Source organism: Megalopta genalis, chromosome 6 (genome assembly GCF_051020955.1).
Source record: "Megalopta genalis isolate 19385.01 chromosome 6, iyMegGena1_principal, whole genome shotgun sequence".
NCBI classification, from domain to species: domain Eukaryota; kingdom Metazoa; phylum Arthropoda; class Insecta; order Hymenoptera; family Halictidae; genus Megalopta; species Megalopta genalis.
Window position 1 is genome coordinate 21,152,188 of NC_135018.1, and position 20,115 is coordinate 21,172,302.

A 20,115-nucleotide genomic window follows, 5' to 3' on the forward strand; every position below is an offset into this window, starting at 1 on the left:
ATTTCTCATTTGTGTAGACATCATCTTTTCCACGAATAATAATTTTTCATACACGTGACATGTTCAGCATAATGAAACTTTTTAGGGATTCAAACAATCGATTGTATAAAATTTGTAAATAACTTTAGGAATTTACAATTAACTTTAATCCAATGTACAGGACATTAACACTAAATGTTTTTGATTGGAACATTAACGTTAAACATAAATAGTTATAATCTGTACAAAATGTGTCAAATTTAGACAAATAAATCGAACACATTAGTGTATCATAATCATAGATAATCTTTATTTTTTTGCATAACTCCTCTTACAGCTGTGCAACATAAGAAAATTACGTTGTATTATTGTATAGCTGTTGTAAGCGAAAATCATATACATGGTTCTCGCCATAGATGTTGCGATGCCTCGAAATGTAGTGAAATTTTTAATTCATAATTTAGGGACTTTTTCGTGCTGAGAAAAAGTCCTTGTCAACCGCATGTTTGAATAATGTTCTTAAAAACACGGAACAAAATCCACTCCAATTATCATCAAAACGCTAAAAAACGATCAGTGTTTCCACGCCTTTTCAAAATAAAATATTTTTAAAAATAGCACATAGAACGATGTACCATATATATTGATCAATCACGAACAAAACCAAGAGCATTACAGTAGAATATAGTATGGATTTCTTACTTCGTATTATTTCTTTGAGGAACTGTTAAGGAGTGAGCTCGATACTTACAGAAATAAAAAGACAACGTGAAAACGTAATCGTAAAACAAATACATTCGATCGAAGAGTTCGAGTTTACTTTCCGAATGCGAACCAAAGGGTTCTTATTTACTTTATTATTTATTTAATTTACTAATTTTCGGGAGTTTAAAGTACAATTAAACTGTGCATAATTGTACCGCAGTTGAAACTCCTTGATTCGCATTGCTATTATTATTATTATTATTATTATTATTATTATTATTATTATTATTATCTAAATGCCCTCCTAAAATCGTTACTTTATTAGCTACGGAATAAAATAATAACCCAAAAATTAAACACTGTTCTCGAATCGATATTTTCGTATATCCTAATATCGTATAATATAAGTAATATGGGGTACAGAGGATAGTATTCAGAATAATGGTAATAATGTTAACGTGAATGTTGTATAATCCTATTTACGGTGTTTCTCAACGCCCAGAGCTCAATAGCCCTCGTCATCACAAAACTATTTACCGCCGTTTAAGCAACGTCGCATATTACTCAATAAATTATACAATATATGAGGCTATCGAGGTTTCCGTTCGCTATAATTACATTATTACATAGATTTCCGTTCCTAGTTTAATATACATTAATTATTTCCACCCCGTCGGTTCGTCCTTTGTTGGCATATTTTGGGGGGAGGAAAAAGTAAACTGTTGTGGCATACCTTTTTAAATAAAAACACTTACAACCTCTCCTTCCCGAAAGAACGTTCGATTATCGGATTAAGCGTATATTCTTTTCTTATTTCGTTTGTGCGAATTAAGATTATTGGAAATCGTGTGAGTAGTTTATCGGGTTGAGAAACACCGATACTCCCATTACACAAAGTTACTTAATGTTATATCATGTCATGGGAATGCCGATAACATTCCCATAAGCACCTGAAGCATACAGTGAACATTCTCTCACGTACATTGTATTTAATTACAGAGTCAGTCATTGGACTTATTTCATAACAAACTCTCTCGTGTTGTAAACGTTATCAGAAATTACCGATTGATGCAGCGAGATGAAAACAGGATACGTACACCGTCGAATTCCTTCCGATCCTTTTCAATCAATATTTTATGTTGGGAATTTGTCATAAACAGTTCGATGCAAATAATTTTTAATCTGAAGGTATGTTAGAACCAATACTAAGTATGAAGAGAGAACGTCAACGGTGTACGATTACAGTTTTTCTTCACTGAACATTCTCGGTAACATTGCTACGGATATCCGTATGGATTTAATACAATAAATTTTCATGGACTAAGATTATAATATAAGGCCTCAGAACATTTGACTCGCCTTTGGCATCTCATAACTCGCAGGATCATTGTATGTGACTCATCGTCTAATATCGTTTTGTAAACACAAATTTAAAATTAAATTTCTACCATGGTAATGTATAACCAATAATTGTTGTGAAGTAAATAATAAATAATTAATTCGATCATTATAATTACTGTTCTTCATCACAATTACTGTATATTAAAGGAAAGTAATAAATATTCTACAAGTCATGAGACGTTATGTATGGATTGTTTGAACAATTTTATAGTGACGGTTTTCAAATATTTCTGCAAACATATTGCAACGGAGAGTACAAACTGCTACAAAACAATTCCAATACGATTTGCTTTACAATTGTTAATACATCTAAGTCATACGCTCATTATGTATCATTTTTTTAAGGCCATATACGAGATTTAATACAAAGGTGCTATTCCTTTAGGTCAGCGTTTGATATATTGATGTAATTTAGAAATTTGTCTAGGGGTAGACAAACGGACGACACAGCCTTGACAGAGAATGTTCACGGTGTAAGACAGCAGCGTAGACATATCTCAGCGCAGCCTCACTTTATCATTGGTTAGTATTTCAGCTGATAATTATTTATACAAAGTTACAATTTTTCGAGTTTCTACTATGATAACTAGGTGCGGAAGAACCCTTCGTAGACAAAATCCTTTCTTTCCATTTTTATACAAAAAATAACATTAGGAGACGTTACAACTATTTAACTTCAATTATAGGGTCGATACAGATCCCGATTCTACATTTTATGGACGAACATGGTAACTTTAATTACACAAAGAAGTAAACGTGTACCTTTTTTTCGTGATTTGCCTAACACTATTGTAGCATATCAAATACAGGCTACGAAGGGTGTTTGCAGAATATGTAATTTGTAAATTATTAACAGAAAATCAAGGTTTGTTTGAATTTTTTCTCTTGCTTCTTAGTAATGTACGTAAAAACTAAAAATGCCTTAAAACCTACAACGTAAATACTACACAACGAACAGAGTGTAACAATATGTAACAGTTTCCATCTCTCTCTTTTTTTTTTAAATACGTACGCATCTACTATGGCAAAAGGTGGGTCTTGTGCCGAGTTATTCTTGGCTACTGTCAATTTTAAGCCAACATTACAGATAACTATCCTAATCTTAAATAAAACGTTAACGATCCAATGTTAATTTAATAATCGTTAACACGCCGACTAACTACTTTCTGTTTTTAGGGACTTCTAAAAAGGATGTCTGCTACGGTGATTGTATTCTAATTACATTTACAGAAGCTAATATCACTCTCGGTAAAATTGCACTCGTTGTAAAAGAACACGCGATTCTTTGATCTTGTAAAATCGTTAGTATATAAAAATGTTACAAAAATGAAGAAAAAACAAATTGTAAGCATCTATTGGAAAGAAAACAAGATGATCTAAAAATAAAAAGGCTATAAATAATGTTATTTCTTGTTGAAAACACATATAATTTTTCTATCTTATTAGTTTTACTCTTAATGTTCCGAGTTATATGGGAGAATAGAGTGATACGTTCTCATAAAATGAGACTCAAAGACACGTTTGGTTCCATAACAAAATTAAAAAAAAACACAAAACGAACGAAAATAACTCTTTAGAAGTCCCGTAATAATTTATATTCATTCAGCGAACTTCTTGTTCCGTTTTCATCATTCACGCTACGATAAAACACGCAACATTACTGTACGATTTAATTCTATTAAAATGGCATTCAGTATTTCACTTACATGGTTAATTCATTCAATATATAAAAAAAATATACAATTTTCGACTACTCGATGCGAGTCGTTCAATAATCGTTGAGTTTGTACTATCCGAATGCCATTTTCCGTGTATGATACACAACTTTTTCCTAGAGCAGCGCTGCATAAACTGTAGTACTACCCACGAAAAAATCCTAATTAAACTATAATTAATGTCTAAATGGGACTCCATTGATATTCGGTCGTTTCACAATACTCGTGTAACATGTCACTACTTATAAAACGGAACAGAAAATGAACAAATAAAGTGATTCCGTTAGATGTTTGTCTTTTTAATACGAGTGACCGATTAACATTCTGAAAAATGTATTACAAATTTCTGGTCACATGAGAGTGATGCTTTCTTTCTAAGATCAAATATAAGATAATGTAAGAATAAATTTTGCCTTATTTTTTGGAACATCTGATCATTAAAAAATAAGAAAAAATTTTTCCACTAATGTATTCAGTTATAAGAAACGTTGTTACGAGTTGCGAACGACTTATACTTACCTTATGATTAGCCTCGACAATTTGCACGTATTCCGTGCTTGTTAAGTTTCATTATCGAGGTGTTCTTGTTTCAGTTTAATAGTCTTTTTTTAGTTTTTTGCATGCCACATCAGTATACATATATACATACATATTCATACGCACATATATATATGCGTGTGTGTATATATATATATGTTGATAGCGTCTCGATTGGGCAAGGTATTGGTAATGCTGTCGCATTACTATTCTGTCTTATTCGTAAAAATGGCTTCATGCCAACATGTCAAATGTCCATTCGTTATTATTGTATAATTTAAATAATTTATAATTTACAGATCCTGCAGAACACAAGTGGTTGTACGCAAGCATATCCCATCGGCAGACTTGTATATATTACATAAAGTGCTTGGTATACCACCCACGTTAATGTGACCAGACGTTATATGATATTTTTCATTGTACCATACTGTAACTTTTAGCATACACACTCGAACCGTCTCCTCGCATACACGGTTGCTTAGAATAGATGTAAAAGTGCAGCCAAGTGTATGCGCGATTAAAATCACATATTGTTTGCCTTCTACCGCACTCTTCTTAATGCTTTCTTAATTTTTCTTTGCGTTACTGCTTGAGGTACACCACTGGAAAAAAACAAAATTGTGACATACAGTTTTTTCATAATTATTCTTTCCATAATTATTTTCATTTCATATTTACCTGAACGTAACAGGTGCATTTCCACCGGTGAAATTAAACAATGGTGGAGTGTTGGGATCAAATGTTGGAGTAGTACTAGGAGGATTGAAATTATATCCTCCTGTGGACGATGCAGGAACAGGTGCCTGAACAAAATGTAGAACATAAATACATTTTAGAATAATTTGTTTTTATTTTATACATGTAGTTGTGTTTAATGGATTAATTTAACAGCGACGTAGTGTTGAACTTACAACTGCACCAAAATTGAAACCTCCTGAAGACGTGGCAGGTGCTGTGGATCCGAAATTAAATCCTGTATTCGTATTGGATGTAAATGACGATGATGGTTGAGTTTGAGATGTGGCTTGAGGTACTCCGAAAATTGGGTTTGAAACAACAGGTTGGCCGAACGCCGGTATTTCCGGTTTAGGTGCGTTGAAAGCAAAACCGGAAGTAGCATTTGCTACAGGATTATTGAATGTACTTCCAAACACATTATTACTCTGTGATGTAGTTGTGTTACCACCAAATGTAAATAGTGGTTCTTGAGTTGTATTTTCAGGATTAGTATTTGCAGAGAAATTAAATCCAGTTGTTGGCTTTGCTACTGGCTGAGCAGGAGTAGCATTGAATGTGAACAAATTTGAACTTGGTGTGCTAGTTTCACCTGGTTTTGGTTTTGATCCAAATATGCTAGGTTTAGCATCATTGTTAAATGTTGTGGCAGTACTGCTTCCAAAAACAGGAGGAGCAGCAGGTGCCCCAAAGGGAGTCGGTGTAGCTGATGTTGCGTTAAATGTTGGTGCTGGTGCTGTGGCTGGAACTTGTGCAGTCTGATTAAACAGAGGCGTTGATTTGTTATCTGTACTTCCAAATACAGGCAATTTAGTATCTGACGATCCAAAAATTGAAGGTTTATTCTCAGTGTTTCCAAATGTTGGTATTTTATTGTCTTGTATTTCAAAAGCAGGAGTATATTTATTTGTATTTGCACCAAAAGTGGATTGCTTATTCTCTTCTGTACCAAATGATGATATAGTTTTTGTATCTGTATTTCCAAACAATGATGGAGTATTTGAAACATTTGAGAATATTGAACTTGCAGTAGATTCATTTGGTAATGTTCCAAAAGTTTTAGTTCCTAGACCTCCTTCAGTAGTTTTATTATCACCAAAGGTAAATGTATTATTAGATGTAGTAGAAGCAGGTGTTGATGTTACTATTTGACCGAAAGTAGGCAAAGATTTTTGCACTGGTTTTGCTTCAGAGAATACAAACGAAGATTGAGTAGAAGATGGAAGACTTGTCACAATGTTTGTAGTAATACTGCTGGCTATAGCTGTAGTGCTTGGTACACCGAATGTGAAGACAGCAGTTGGTTTAATTTCTTGCAAAGTATTTTGAGGAGTTGTAGTTAGTGTGCTGGCATTACTGTCAATAGAAGATGCAATTGTTTCTGTGCTTGATTTAGATACTGATGCTATTGTATTTCCAAATAACACATTCGGTTTGCCTTCTTCTGAAGCTGGTGGTTTACTTTCAGATTTTGGTACACCAAATGTAAATGTAGATGGGAGTGTCGTAGAAGATGGTAAACTAACAGCTTGTTTATCATTTCCTACAGTATTTTCAGTTTTTGGTATGCCAAACGAGAATGTTGATATCGCTTTTTCTGAATCCTGTTTTGTATCAATTTTTTCAGTACTTTTTGCTTCTGCTTGGAATCCGAAGCAATTACCCACTGCTGAAACAGTACTGCTTTCAAGTTTCGCTACTTCGCTTGTTGGTTTCTTCTCCTCTTTCTGGATACCAAATGTAAACTGTCCAACATGACTGTTCGGTGAATTCTCGCCAAATTTAAAACTGGTTGTAGGTGCTATATTGTCAGTTTTTTGTTGATCAGCTTTATCTATTCCGAATTTAAAATTAGTAGTAGTAGTAGTAGGTGGCAAGCAGGAATTAAATCGTAAACTGAAACTAGTACTTGTAGTAGCATTATCCAGTTTGTTTGTTCCAGGTTTCAAACCACCGCAACAAACGCATTCGGTAACTTTACCCACATTTTGCACCATACATGAATCACAAGTCCATACACCTTCTGGTTTCTTAAATTTGTCCCCAAATCCATTTGGAACCATCGGTGTAGAGATTTTAGCTGTGCTTCCAGCATTAGGTTTTGCTGTATTACAACATGGGCAAGTATCAACTGAAGCATTATTGCGAACCATACAACAAGGACATTCCCAGGTATCTTTGTTTGGTTTAAATTTATCCATAATTTCACTTTTCATAACAGCTGAATTATTTAATGTTGTATTAGTCAATGCACTAGTCTTCTGATTAACTGAAGAATTTGTATCATCGATAAGGTTATCATCTTTTTTGGAACTTAGTTTTGATAAATTTGTTTTAGATGTGTTACAAGATGAGCATACACTAGAATCTATAGACATTTTCAATTTACAATTAGAGCATTCCCCAGATATTTCTGTGCTTTTGACACTGTCTTTGTTGGAGTTTAGTAATTTTTCTGTACTCAATCTCGAATCATGCTTGGAGTTAGGTTTACGTGTATTACATGCAGGACATGTGTTATCCGTTTCTTTATTTCTTAAGTAACAGGAAGTGCACTCCCATTGACTGTTTAAAATTTTGAACTCAGATCCAAAATGATCATTAACTGTAGTTTTTGATTCACTGGAACTGGAGGGTGACGACGATGATTCAGAAATTTTGTCATCCTTAACATTTGGTTTAGCAGCTTTGCAAGCAAAGCACTGTGTTTCAATATTGTTATTTTTTATCAAACATTCAGAACATTCCCACATGTTTGAACTATCTTGCACTACATTAACTTTCGAACTTGTAGTTTTATCCCTTTCATCTTTATCTAATTGGTCTTCCATGTTATTTAGCTTTTCAGGCTCATCTTTAGTGGATTTAGACCCAAAAATATCCTTGACACTTCCCGATTTTAATTCATTCGAAGTATTAGGAGTAAAATTGTCTACACTCTTTGTTTTGTCTTTTGGTCTGGGTGCTGTAGATGAGCCAGACCAGATAAAATTTTGCTCTACAGAAGGTACACAATTACTAGACGACACAATGGATTTAAGAACAATTCTTATCGAAGGCGCACTTGAATTGCTAGACTTCTCAGTTGTCTGTTTATCAGCACTGATTGGGCTGCTAAACGTGAAGTTATTGATTGATTTCAAACTGTTTGTGACATTAGTTATTTTTATAGGATTCGCGAAGGTAAAGGTTTCTTCCTTAACTATAAAATTTTTATCTACCAACTTTGAGGTACCTGATGGCGTAAAGTTAAAGTTAGGTAATGAAGATATCGGCAGAGGTATACTTGGTAAATTTACTGGTTGAACAGTCTCTTCCTCATCAAGATCTGTCGATTTAACTTTAAGTTTTCTTTGATATTTCGATTCTTCGTCATCTTGAGTTCTATAAAAATATTATTTGTATAGATAAATATATTTGGAAAACATATTTAGTTTAAATATGTATTTACCTAAGATGATATTCTTGTGAAGGTGGTGGTTCACTTCGAGCAGAAACAATTTTTCTAGCCGCGAGTGTGGTGTCCTGTAGTTTTTGACGCCGTCTCAATTTCAATATATCGGGAACAGTAGGAACAGTTAATTCACGCGTTAAATGGCGCAACCCGACTTTAACTGTCGGCGATGTCTCTTCTCTGGTTCTTTTGTTATTCATCGATGTATTATTTAACATTTTCAATGGAATTTTCTTAGCATCTGTTATCGGCGATGAGAAGTGTTCTAAAGCTTCTAATATTTTTTTAGCTGTTTGACTCATGCCAGATGAATCAACCGCGCTTGTGTTAGATGGTTTTACTTCAACATTTGTCCTCCTTGGAACTTTAAGTTGAATCTATAAATGAAAATTTCTACATATAGTTTAAAGAAATAAATTATCTATTAGAAATAATATCCATATAAATATAGTATACAATGTTAAAATCATACTAATATACCTCATTCGAACTGTTAAATAAACTGCGACCTCGTCTGTAAAGACCAGCTGCATTCGCTCCACCAAAAGTAATATTTCCACTATAAAATGGAGACGATAAGGGCGATGCCCGATCCGGCGTGTTTGTCATAACTGACACGTTAAAACTTGGTCTGCGACTGCTTAAGGTATCTCTATTACTATCTAAAAATAAAAATATAGAAGGTTGTACATGATATGTTTGCTATAGTAAAAAGCAAACATTTATGACAAAATGCATGTTAAAGCTGAATAGAAATAGTTCATGCTGCTAGAAAATTTTTTTTATCAAAATAATCACACTACATCAAAGAATAGATATATTACTTACTGAAATTTAATTTTTCATTATTCAATCTTTTTCTATTGGAAAATTGAGAGCTATAAGATACATTCGACGTAGCCTCTTGCCTAATTGTTTGTGGAATAAGAGAGCTACAACCACTAGTGCTCTCACTAGACTCAGAATTATCGTCTGCACCATTTGCAGTTCCATTATTTGTGGCAGTAACTAATGAATTTAGCTCAGATCTCTGAGGGACTATATTTCTAATATCTGATTGCATCGCAGGTGTGGAAGATACTAAACAGCTAATCCCACTTGGTCCAGCCATCACAGGTTCAGAAAAATCTTCAGACTATAAGAAATTATTAATTAAAAATTGTTTTGCATTGATTGCTCTGAGAAAATTATATTTACCATCATATTGTGAGCTGAATATTGTTGTTTAGATGGACTGGCTTTACTCAACGGAGGTTTAACTCTTGTTTGAATTGTAAATGTGCCAGGTGGATGAGTTACATCCATACGAATGCATGGTCGCTTTAGAGGTGGAGGTTTCTGAACATCTTCTTCCGATTCAATCTTTTCAGGGTTCTCAATATCATCTAATACATCTTCTTCATTTTGAGATGAATTGAACCATTTACTAATCCATGATCTTTGTGGTATAAGATCTGTTACCTTTGTTGCTACCTTTTTCACAAATGACTGAAAATAAAATTTTGGATCGATTTTATCATACATTCCATATAATGGGATATTAAAGGAAAAATATACTACTCTTATTTAATCTAAAATAAGGTCTTTTTAGAAATCATTTCATAATTATTACCATTTCTTTAAAAAACAATTTAGTTTCTTAAGAAATTAAGAAAACAGTTACATGGTATTGCACAAGTTTGTGCAAGACTTCTTTTCTTAACATAATAAGGAAATTTAATCAGATACTTGTTCTATATAGATAAATTTAGAATATTATAACAAAATAAAACAGCACTAGATTTTTATATTATTAAATGTTAATCTTCTGAGCAATTCAGACACACTGTAATACTTAAATTGTTTATTATAGACTACTTCTTGTATACTCTCCAATTTGGGCTACATTATTTACAATAACCACAAAACATTATGTCAAAAATCCCAAATGACAGTGTCATTAGAAGACAACATTACAGGTATTGACAGGTTAAGTGAGCTCTAAATTTTAAAATACAAAATGCGAAAATATTATTTCCATGAATTCTGTAGTATGCATTTGAGTTCAGTTTTTGAGGACTAATACCATACCGTAAACCTGCATGTACCAAATATAAAATAGATATAGCTAATACATATTCATGTAATTTAAAAATTTCATATGCTCTTCCTTAAGGACAGTTCGAATCAATTTTTGAATAAAAATATGATTTTTAAAATTAATTTTGTAATTACTGTTCCTACCGAAGCTTTCATTATTCAAATTATATTAAACTTTTTCAAATAAAAATTTAACCGTAAACTTTATACATAACGGACATTAATATATGTCGTTAATAAATGTTTTTCTAACATGAAAAAATAATATATGATCATATTTAAACAATTCAAAATCAATTTTAAATATATTTTAATTTAAAATTCAGTAGACAGTTGTGTATGAACCCTAATAAGATTCCTATCTAATAAGGATGAAGAGTAGCATCGAGGTATTTCTGAAGATTTTTCTTTCGGGAGGGAATCCCGTTTCAAGGTTAGACATTGTAAGTGCATTCGATAGGTATGTAGGAAAAGATTGAGGTTATCGAGAGTATACTCGCATAACCGTGATATCGTATATGTTTGAGAAGAATACTTTTTAGGCATAAAGTAATTTGAACGGAATCCAATGCGTGTGATTAAATCATCAGCGAATTTAGTTAGGGTGATAAAGCGGGAAGTATCGTTGGACTGGGAACAGGTTCATTTCTGTCGCAAGATGAGACTCATGAGTGGCTACTCACATTGTTTGCGTCGTAGGGTTTCGCGTTGCGTGACGACGACCGTCTTCCGCTAGGATTGTTAGTTCCCTTGGCCATGATCGGGCTCCGATCACACCTATTTATGAGTAGAGAATACGAACGAAATAAACTTTACAGGTCGCATCCCAGAAATTGTCAGCGAATCACCAGCTTCGTGCACCGGGAACCCACGAGAGGAAATATGGCTGCCCCAAAGACCGCCACTAGGGCGCCCAGGTTTCCCCCGACTATTGCGCTGCTCTCGTACTTGCCCACGTGACACGTGATACAGTACGCGCTCGCTGACTTAAAATCGGCGTCACAGAATATGTGTACATACATACGACGGAAGTCGCAACATTATGTACGTTACAGAAACCAAACTTTTGAGAGCAGAATCTTTCATTTGAAATTGACACAGTTGGCTGACAATTTAACTTTGCACTGTTCCTATAAAATTGAACCACAAAAGATCCTTTAATCAAAGTACGAAGGTTATACAATTAATGATTACAACTGAAATATTTAATTACCGATTACAGTTACCGATAAAACTTTTAATTTGGCTGATGTTATATACATACATATCTACATTTATGATTATAATAGTTGTTATGTCTTTATAATTATGTTTTTTAGTTGTAACCGTTAGCCAATCAATCAAATTAAAAATTTTAATCGATTAATGCCCAGCTCTGTCTACACTAGTTCACAAATTCAGGATATTGTAGTTCAGGAGATCTTAGAATACTATTCTCAGGCAGCGTTGTGGTTTTTTTATGGACTAATATTATTGATCACTTTTAATCGATTCTAAACTATTGTAAGTAGTAAGTAAAAGCGCGGCAATATCCAATACTATAATTAAATTGCAAATTCTTAAATCTATAAGGTATAAGATACTTTTACATATATGAATTTAATATAGAAAAAATTTCGTGTAATTTTTTATTAAATAAGTAGTTCATGTATTTATTCAATAATATCACAGAGGATACGAAATTTTTACGCATCTTAAATCTGTGACGTTATTAACAAGTATACAATTTTGAATTATCGGTAACATCGTGTTTGACAGAACATTTTACCATTAGGTACGTACATCTATAATTTGGTAGATCTATTGTAGATGGCGTAGTACATAATAGACACAACAATGAAACAATAATGAATTGTCTCGAGAGTAATTGGAAATTTAAATTAATATATGTATTATGGTATAGAGGTAGATCATATAGATCGATCAATAGCATATTGATGGTTGGAAATAGATGCGATCTATAAATGATTAGATATAGCCTGCTCTTTAACTTTTACTATACATCCCACGAAATTTTGTTATAAAGAAATAGTTTTCCGCGTCCTCTTTCCGTGGCATTTTTTACTGCGTGTAAATATAATTTTAAGAAAACGCTGTCATTCCTTATTTCAGAATGTCTAAAAAATATTTACTAATGTTTGAGACAATAATAAATAATTCAAATATTTTGAAATTATTGTGTGTGTGTGAAATGTGTCACACGTCAGACCACATCCTTTGTGTACTCTCTGAAATTTGTATGCGGTGTCTATAGTAAAGACTAAAGCTCTTCAGCTTCTGAAAAGAAGAACTTATAATAGATTTAATTGTAAATAAATTGTGTGGTTAAAGGAGGAATATTAATTGAGCATGAGAAAAAGAAGTCGTGAAACCGGTTCTAAGAACTGGCGGGTGTAGCATGTGAATATTAGCTGGGTAAAGAATGCAAACACTAAATGGACACCGCTGTATAAACGTCGGTTTGGCGGCAGTTTTAATTTATACGGCCCCCCATCAACACAGAATTGGGGTATATCCAATCAGCGCGCTTCTGGCTTGAACTACCAGTCCGGGGGAGCATTAGAGTAATAATGCTCACACCCACAATCCTCGCGGGAAGAGAAACTTTTTAAAACATTGACGTCTCTGCAGAATAATATGCTCAATACAATTCTTTTTATTGTCACCCCTATGTAACATCTAGATCTAATAAAAAGGGTTAATTCTTGTCATACAGATCATACTTTGCGTGGTTTTCTACATTCTCAAATAAGTATGTACCAACCAACATACATACATGATGAGACAAGAGTTACCTTACCTTTTACCTCAAGAATGTTATTCCCATCCTAGCGGTAGTCAAAAACGGTAGAGCCTTTAGAATTTAGAACATGACACGAATGGAAAAATCTCTCTCTCTCTCTCTTTCGGATGTCAACTAGGTAAATTCCCAATTGAAATCTACATATAAAATAATTTTTATTTCGATATATTATTGACGTTTCTTTCGATTGTATAATTTCTTTCGTTTAAAAGAAACAGATTTAATTATGTAAATATGTATATTTAAGAAAGTTAGCAATCAAATTATTATAAGACTCGCAAATATACATGTGCAAAATTTTGTCTTTCGTATTTCTAATTTCATATTTGGAAAATATAGTTATTATAATAACTATATATAATAACGTTCAAATTGAAGCAACACATGTATTACAACATTCAATATCAATTGGCGAACAAATTTGTTGCAGATAGAAAGTACCTATATAATATCGTTTACAATACAATATAAATAAGTCTATACTATGTGTAGTTTTTTCAATTTATGTACATATCCACTAACAATACTGAATATATTGAAACGGTAATCGTGAAGTGATAACAACGTCTGTGCTTCTTCTATTAACGATTAAAACGAATTTATTCGAACCGTAAGAAAGATTAAGAGGAACAGCAAATAGGAATATAAATCCGTTGTAACGCTCCAAAGTATTTTATCTAAGGCAAACATATGTGTGTATCGAGCAATTTAATCGTATTTATTCTCCTCCACTCTTATATAGCAAGAGATGGGAGAGATCTTTAGTCATACACTAGCGAACTGAAAACAAGTTATTCATTTTGTCGGTTTCGGATTGGCGATTCGAATTAATAGTTCTATTGAGTTCTATAACCAGTATAAAATTGAATACACTCTGTGATATACGCATAAGTAATAGGAATAAATGTGTGTTTATACTTTAAGGAACGAATGGAGAAAATATTGAATTACTGCTGACAAAACACGTTACATACATATATGCGTTTCGTGTAACCTCCTTTACAGTTTAATTCATTAAAGGTAAAAAACGAAACTATACGTTGGATTCGTTTGTTATAAATTCATTTCACTATTTTTTATTTAGTTCATTCATACATTTTTTTGTAACTTAAATTTTTATTCGATTTATCATAATAAGATACTAAATTTGGTGTGATTACACCATATCAGTTCATTCAAACAATAAATGAATAATTGTAACAATGTTTAAGGATATCGTTATATTACTTTCGATCCATAACAATTTTTTGTAGTGTTCTTTGGTGACACTTGTCATTTTGAATCTGTCCATAAGAATGTAAATTCATTGTTTAGTAACAATACATATATTATACTTTGCTTGGCATAAAATAGTTATGTATATATTTAACATTACAATTTTAGCACCATTTTGTTAAACTTGAAATAAAAATAAAATGTATAATTATTACAGATTGTGATATTACTTAGTGAAAAATGAAGTTTGCTGAACATTTGTCTGCGCATATTACACCAGAGTGGCGTAAACAATATATTAGTTATGAGGTACAGTGAATTTTTATCAGAACACATTGAGAATTTCAGATAATTATAAGTAGATTTAATTTTTCATATTTTACATTATATTTTGTAACACTGTAAATGACTTTTCAAATCAATAGGAAATGAAAGCAATGCTATACACTGCCATAGAAGAAGCGCCATCCTCTGAAAGTGTTGAACCTGAAGTAATATCTCGACACTTTGCCTCCTTTGATGAGGTATTTTTCACATTTTGTGATCGTGAATTAAAGAAGATCAATACTTTCTATTCTGGTAAGCAAGCTTTGTAAAAATTAATGTTTGTATTAAAATTAATATTCACATATTTGTATTGAAATCTTTATTTTTTAAAAGAATATAATAATTAAGAAATGTAGGCCTTTATGTAATATGCATTTTTATAGGCAAGCTTATGAAAACAGGGATGTAGTTTTTCTACTAAAGATGTTATTAAACTGAAAATAAAGTATAAGCTGTCATATTTTTTATTAACATTTTTGTTGTACCATGGTGTGTGAGTGCGTGTTTATGTGTTTTCATGTGTTATGTCAGTCATAAACCTCTGCAATTTATTAACAAATGTATGTTTCTTATAGAGAAGTTGGCAGAAGCAACACGTAAATATGCAGCACTTCATAGTGAATTGAAAACAGCATTAGAACTACAGCAGGGTGGAGGAAAAAATAAAGGGAAAGTAAACATTAAGCCACTTTTGCCAACAAGAAAGCTCAGGGAATTAAAGCTTGCTTTCTCAGAATTTTATTTATCTTTAATACTCCTTCAAAACTATCAGAACCTTAATTATACTGGATTTCGAAAAATTCTCAAAAAGCACGATAAGGTGAAGAAAAAGAAAGAATCTGACTATTAATTTGTACACGGATGTATGCTTAACTTCTTATTTCTTTATATTGCAATATTATTAATTTCTTAAAGTCTCTTATTCTTGTTACATTCAAGTAAGTTTTATAAATAATTATATAAATTTTATTTTTGCTTTCAGTTACTGTCCGTTGATACTGGGTCAAAATGGAGGGTAGAGTGCGTAGAAATTGCACATTTTTACACATCAAAAGATATAGACAAATTAATACAGGATACAGAAGCTACAGTAACAAACGATTTGGAAGGTGGAGATAGGCAACGTGCCATGAAGAGGCTACGTGTACCGCCTTTAGGTGAACATCAAAGTCCTTGGACCACTTTTAAAGTTGGATTGTTTTCTGGTAGCTTCATTGTTTTATTTGTGGCAGTTGTACTCTCAGGTAAGAGGTCAGATTATATTAAAGTTATTAGTATAAGTTATTGCGATAATATTTTCATACAAATTTATATTTTTAGCAATATTTCATGATGGCGGGGAAAATTTGAAAATTGCATTTAGATTGTATCGTGGACCTTTACTCATCATACAATTTTTATTCCTCATTGGTGTAAATGTTTATGGTTGGCGATCTTCCGGTGTAAACCATGTACTAATATTTGAATTAGATCCACGAAATCATTTGTCCGAACAACACCTTATGGAACTGGCTGCAGTACTGGGAGTTGTATGGACTCTCAGTTTATTAAGTTTTTTATATAGTGCCAGCTTAAGCATTCCACCATATGTAAATCCATTAGCATTAGTCTGTATCATGCTAGCATTCCTTCTAAATCCATTGAAAATGTTTCGACATGAAGCAAGATTTTGGTTATTGAAAATAATGGTAGGTACCATTAATTTGAGATAAAATGTAAGATACAAATCCTAATAATTTTCATTGTATTTTTGTAGGGTCGTGTTTTAATATCACCATTCGCGTATGTGAATTTTGCTGATTTCTGGTTGGCAGATCAATTAAATAGTATGGCCACAGCGTTGTTGGATTTCCATTTTTTGACGTGCTTCTATATTACTAACGGAAATTGGTTGGAAGCTGGTGATTCAACTCAATGCATGTCAGGTTCACTAATAGTTAGACCTATAGTGAATTGTTTACCTGCATGGTTCCGTTTCGCACAATGTGTTCGAAGATATCGTGATTCTAAAGAAGCATTTCCTCATTTGGCGAATGCCGGAAAGTATTCAACAACGTTTCTCGTTGTAATATCCAATACTATGTGTATCTACCGCGCTAGTAAGTAATGGATTAATACTCTCACTAATATTAACTGTAATAGACTATTGTAATACCTCTAATAATATTTTTGATAATGACTGTAATAGTATATAATTGGTACAGTTTAACTTAACTCTAGGGAAGAGCTAAAACCTTCGAGTTATAGTTTTTAGCTTTTAGTTTAGTTATATGACTGAATAATTAATAATAAATGAAAGCAAAAACTAAGAAAAACAACATGGCGAAATTAAATTGAGATATCTATCAAATTTTAGCGGAGTATGGAACTCGATGGGAAAACCCATGGTTGTGGCTTTGGGTGATTAGTTGTTGTGTCAATTCTATATATTCTTTCACATGGGATTTAAAGATGGATTGGGGCCTACTAGATAGCAATGCTGGTGAAAATAAATTTTTGCGCGAAGAAGTTGTATATTCAGCTGCGGTAAGTATTTTCATTCCTAACACGTTAATTATCAACTAGGAATGTAAAATTGATCATAGTGGCTGCTAGCTTTACTCTTTCAAATTTTGAAAATTCTAGTAAAATTCAATTGATTTGAATATATCACAATATGAAAGAAATTTCTGGACCTAGTCAAAGATTAGTGTCACTCACGTGGGTGATAACGTGCCACTTAACGTGGCACTTGATGCATTAATTGTATATTTCTATATCCATAATCCAGTATTTATTAAACAGTAATTAATTTTTGTAGGGATTTTATTATTTTGCCATAATCGAGGATTGTATTCTAAGATTCGCATGGATTGCTAGTTTCGTACTTATTGAATGCGGATACGTTTCTAGCGACTTAATGACGTCTGTAGTTGCACCTCTGGAAGTTTTTAGGTGAGTTCTCATTAATTTCATTCAGATTTTTAATGAAACGTAATTGTCAATTCAAAGTTATGTATACAATAAACAAAAATAGTTTTGTACACTTTTTGATTCTTAACGTATTAAACAAAATCTACTTTAAATCTTTAACTTTAAAAGCGGTTTTGATCTCTCTAATAATCGATTGTTTGATTACGCTTACATTTGGTTATAATTCCAGGAGATTTGTATGGAATTTTTTCCGATTAGAAAATGAACATCTCAATAACTGCGGTAAATTTCGTGCAGTTCGGGATATATCGATAGCACCACTAGAGAGTTCTGATCAAATACAAATTTTACGTATGATGGATGAAGAGAATGGTGTACTTAATAGAGGGAAACGTAAAATAGGAGGTAAACGACAAGCTATTGTCAAGGAAGATAAACGGCTGAAAGAAGAAACTATTGATATAGACATATCCAATGCCAGTTAAAAGCATAATTAAGCTTTTAAACATTTTAGTTAATTTTATTTTAATATTGTTTTTTTTTTTGTAAAAATCTATTTTTGTCAGAATTAGTTTGAAACTTTATAAACAACGAATATCTTGCTTGTATATTTATCAAATTTGAGAACTATAAAGTTGAAATTATTACAAGTGCCTTCTTTAAAAGCTATAGTCTCTTTTTCAAAAACTACACAATATCATTTCATTAATTTCAAAGTGACTTCCAGATAAATTATATTTTGAGTACTTGTTATTCTCAATTGTGAGTGATTTAGTGTCTTTTTATTTAAAATCTTCATGACCTACACATAGAAATGATAGGACTGTGAATATGTTAATAAATTAGTATTATAATTAGACTATAGGCATCTATATAAAATGAAATTTTTAATTCCAAGTAAAAAAAATCTTATTAATCGAATTGAACGTTACTATAACGAATTTTAGACAATCATTAATGCAGTAAACGTATAAGTCCGTGGTCTAATTATAATAATTAAATTATAGAGTCTTCCAAAAATGTACTTATTCGTAATGAACAGACTTCGGATTGTATGCATTTTTCGGCATATAGAAATGTCTAAAGTTTAGTATAGTAAGTAGTTAAATACAATTCAAAAAGGGTTTTAAATAATTCGAAACTTAGAAAAATCCTCAATTAAGTAACAATAGCTCTATTAAAATCTATATTTGCATAACTATCCACGCGGTCTAATGATGTACAGATTTAACATGGTTACAGCTTTCAACCGTGATGACTAAGCACACAGTTACAAACATATATGAATGTAAAGCATGACAAAAGATGTAGAGTACTATATATTACTTAATACGTAAAGCTTTCAGTAACTAGTGATAGCAACGCTTACAATGTAAAGTTCAAGAACGAGCTTGCTCATTGCTTCACAGTATTTGCAAATAGTACTTTACAAAAATGATTTAATTAGTTGTATTTAGGAAATATTAATACAAGTAATATAGTGGCGTTGGTGCGTTTGAAATGTGCCTTTGAACAGTAGAATTGTTAATCAATAGACTATTAAGTAAATTACACAATGTTTGTAATACCATTTAATCGATACGATAAAATAGATTTCTATTAGTCTATCAGGTTACATGACACAGGTGCCGCTAAAGTTACTTATACACACAACTTATGAAGGAACAATATTTTATTTTGTTACCTAATTGAGTAAAATCAATATTAGTGAATAGTGTTCGTGTCAATAACTATTTAAGCAACATACATTGATACCTAAAATCAGCCTTTAATAAAAACTATGTATTAAGTACTTAACATTGCCTACAAAGTAAGAGTTTTGTAAAAGTATTTTCACGGCTATGAGTATAGTAATAGTTTATATAGAATTATATGTTTTATACTCAGTGCTTAAGAGGAAATTGAAAAGTCTTGATATAATTTTGTTACATGCTTTGTCAAAACCAAAACCTGCTTTAGTGTTCTTTGTAGCATTTTACAAGAAAAAGAAATATTTCAACAACCATCGTCTATTTTATTAATATTAATGTATTAGAAGTGGAATTCCAATTGTTGTAATGATTTTACATGTATTTTTATACATACTTTATTGTCAAAATGGCAGTGGATAAGAGCTATGCCTAATAGAAAATAACATATTTTTATATGTTATTGTATATAATTATTATTATATAAAGTATGTACATTTTAGATATAAAATACTTATATTTCGTCAATAAAATATTAAGTATCGAAACGTGGATGTTACT

The 20,115-nt window shown here is 31.9% G+C and overlaps 2 protein-coding genes across 2 annotated transcripts; one reads left to right on the forward strand and one right to left on the reverse strand.

The window, feature by feature from the left end:
- Window positions 1–267: 267 nt before the first annotated feature.
- On the reverse strand, window positions 268–11,543 carry LOC143259597 (uncharacterized). Its single transcript, XM_076522649.1, has 8 exons — window positions 11,292–11,543; window positions 9,727–10,017; window positions 9,358–9,664; window positions 9,010–9,191; window positions 8,527–8,906; window positions 5,252–8,459; window positions 5,019–5,143; window positions 268–4,942 (listed from the first exon to the last, which is right to left on the reverse strand). Exons 1-8 carry the CDS (start codon window positions 11,364–11,366, stop codon window positions 4,882–4,884), a joined length of 4,629 nt encoding a protein of 1,542 aa, XP_076378764.1. The 5' UTR covers window positions 11,367–11,543; the 3' UTR covers window positions 268–4,881.
- Window positions 11,544–14,012: 2,469 nt separating this feature from the next.
- On the forward strand, window positions 14,013–20,102 carry LOC143259600 (solute carrier family 53 member 1). Its single transcript, XM_076522652.1, has 10 exons — window positions 14,013–14,431; window positions 14,844–14,935; window positions 15,052–15,205; window positions 15,529–15,773; window positions 15,936–16,197; window positions 16,274–16,641; window positions 16,710–17,052; window positions 17,310–17,479; window positions 17,754–17,887; window positions 18,096–20,102. Exons 2-10 carry the CDS (start codon window positions 14,867–14,869, stop codon window positions 18,349–18,351), a joined length of 2,001 nt encoding a protein of 666 aa, XP_076378767.1. The 5' UTR covers window positions 14,013–14,431; window positions 14,844–14,866; the 3' UTR covers window positions 18,352–20,102.
- Window positions 20,103–20,115: the final 13 nt, after the last annotated feature.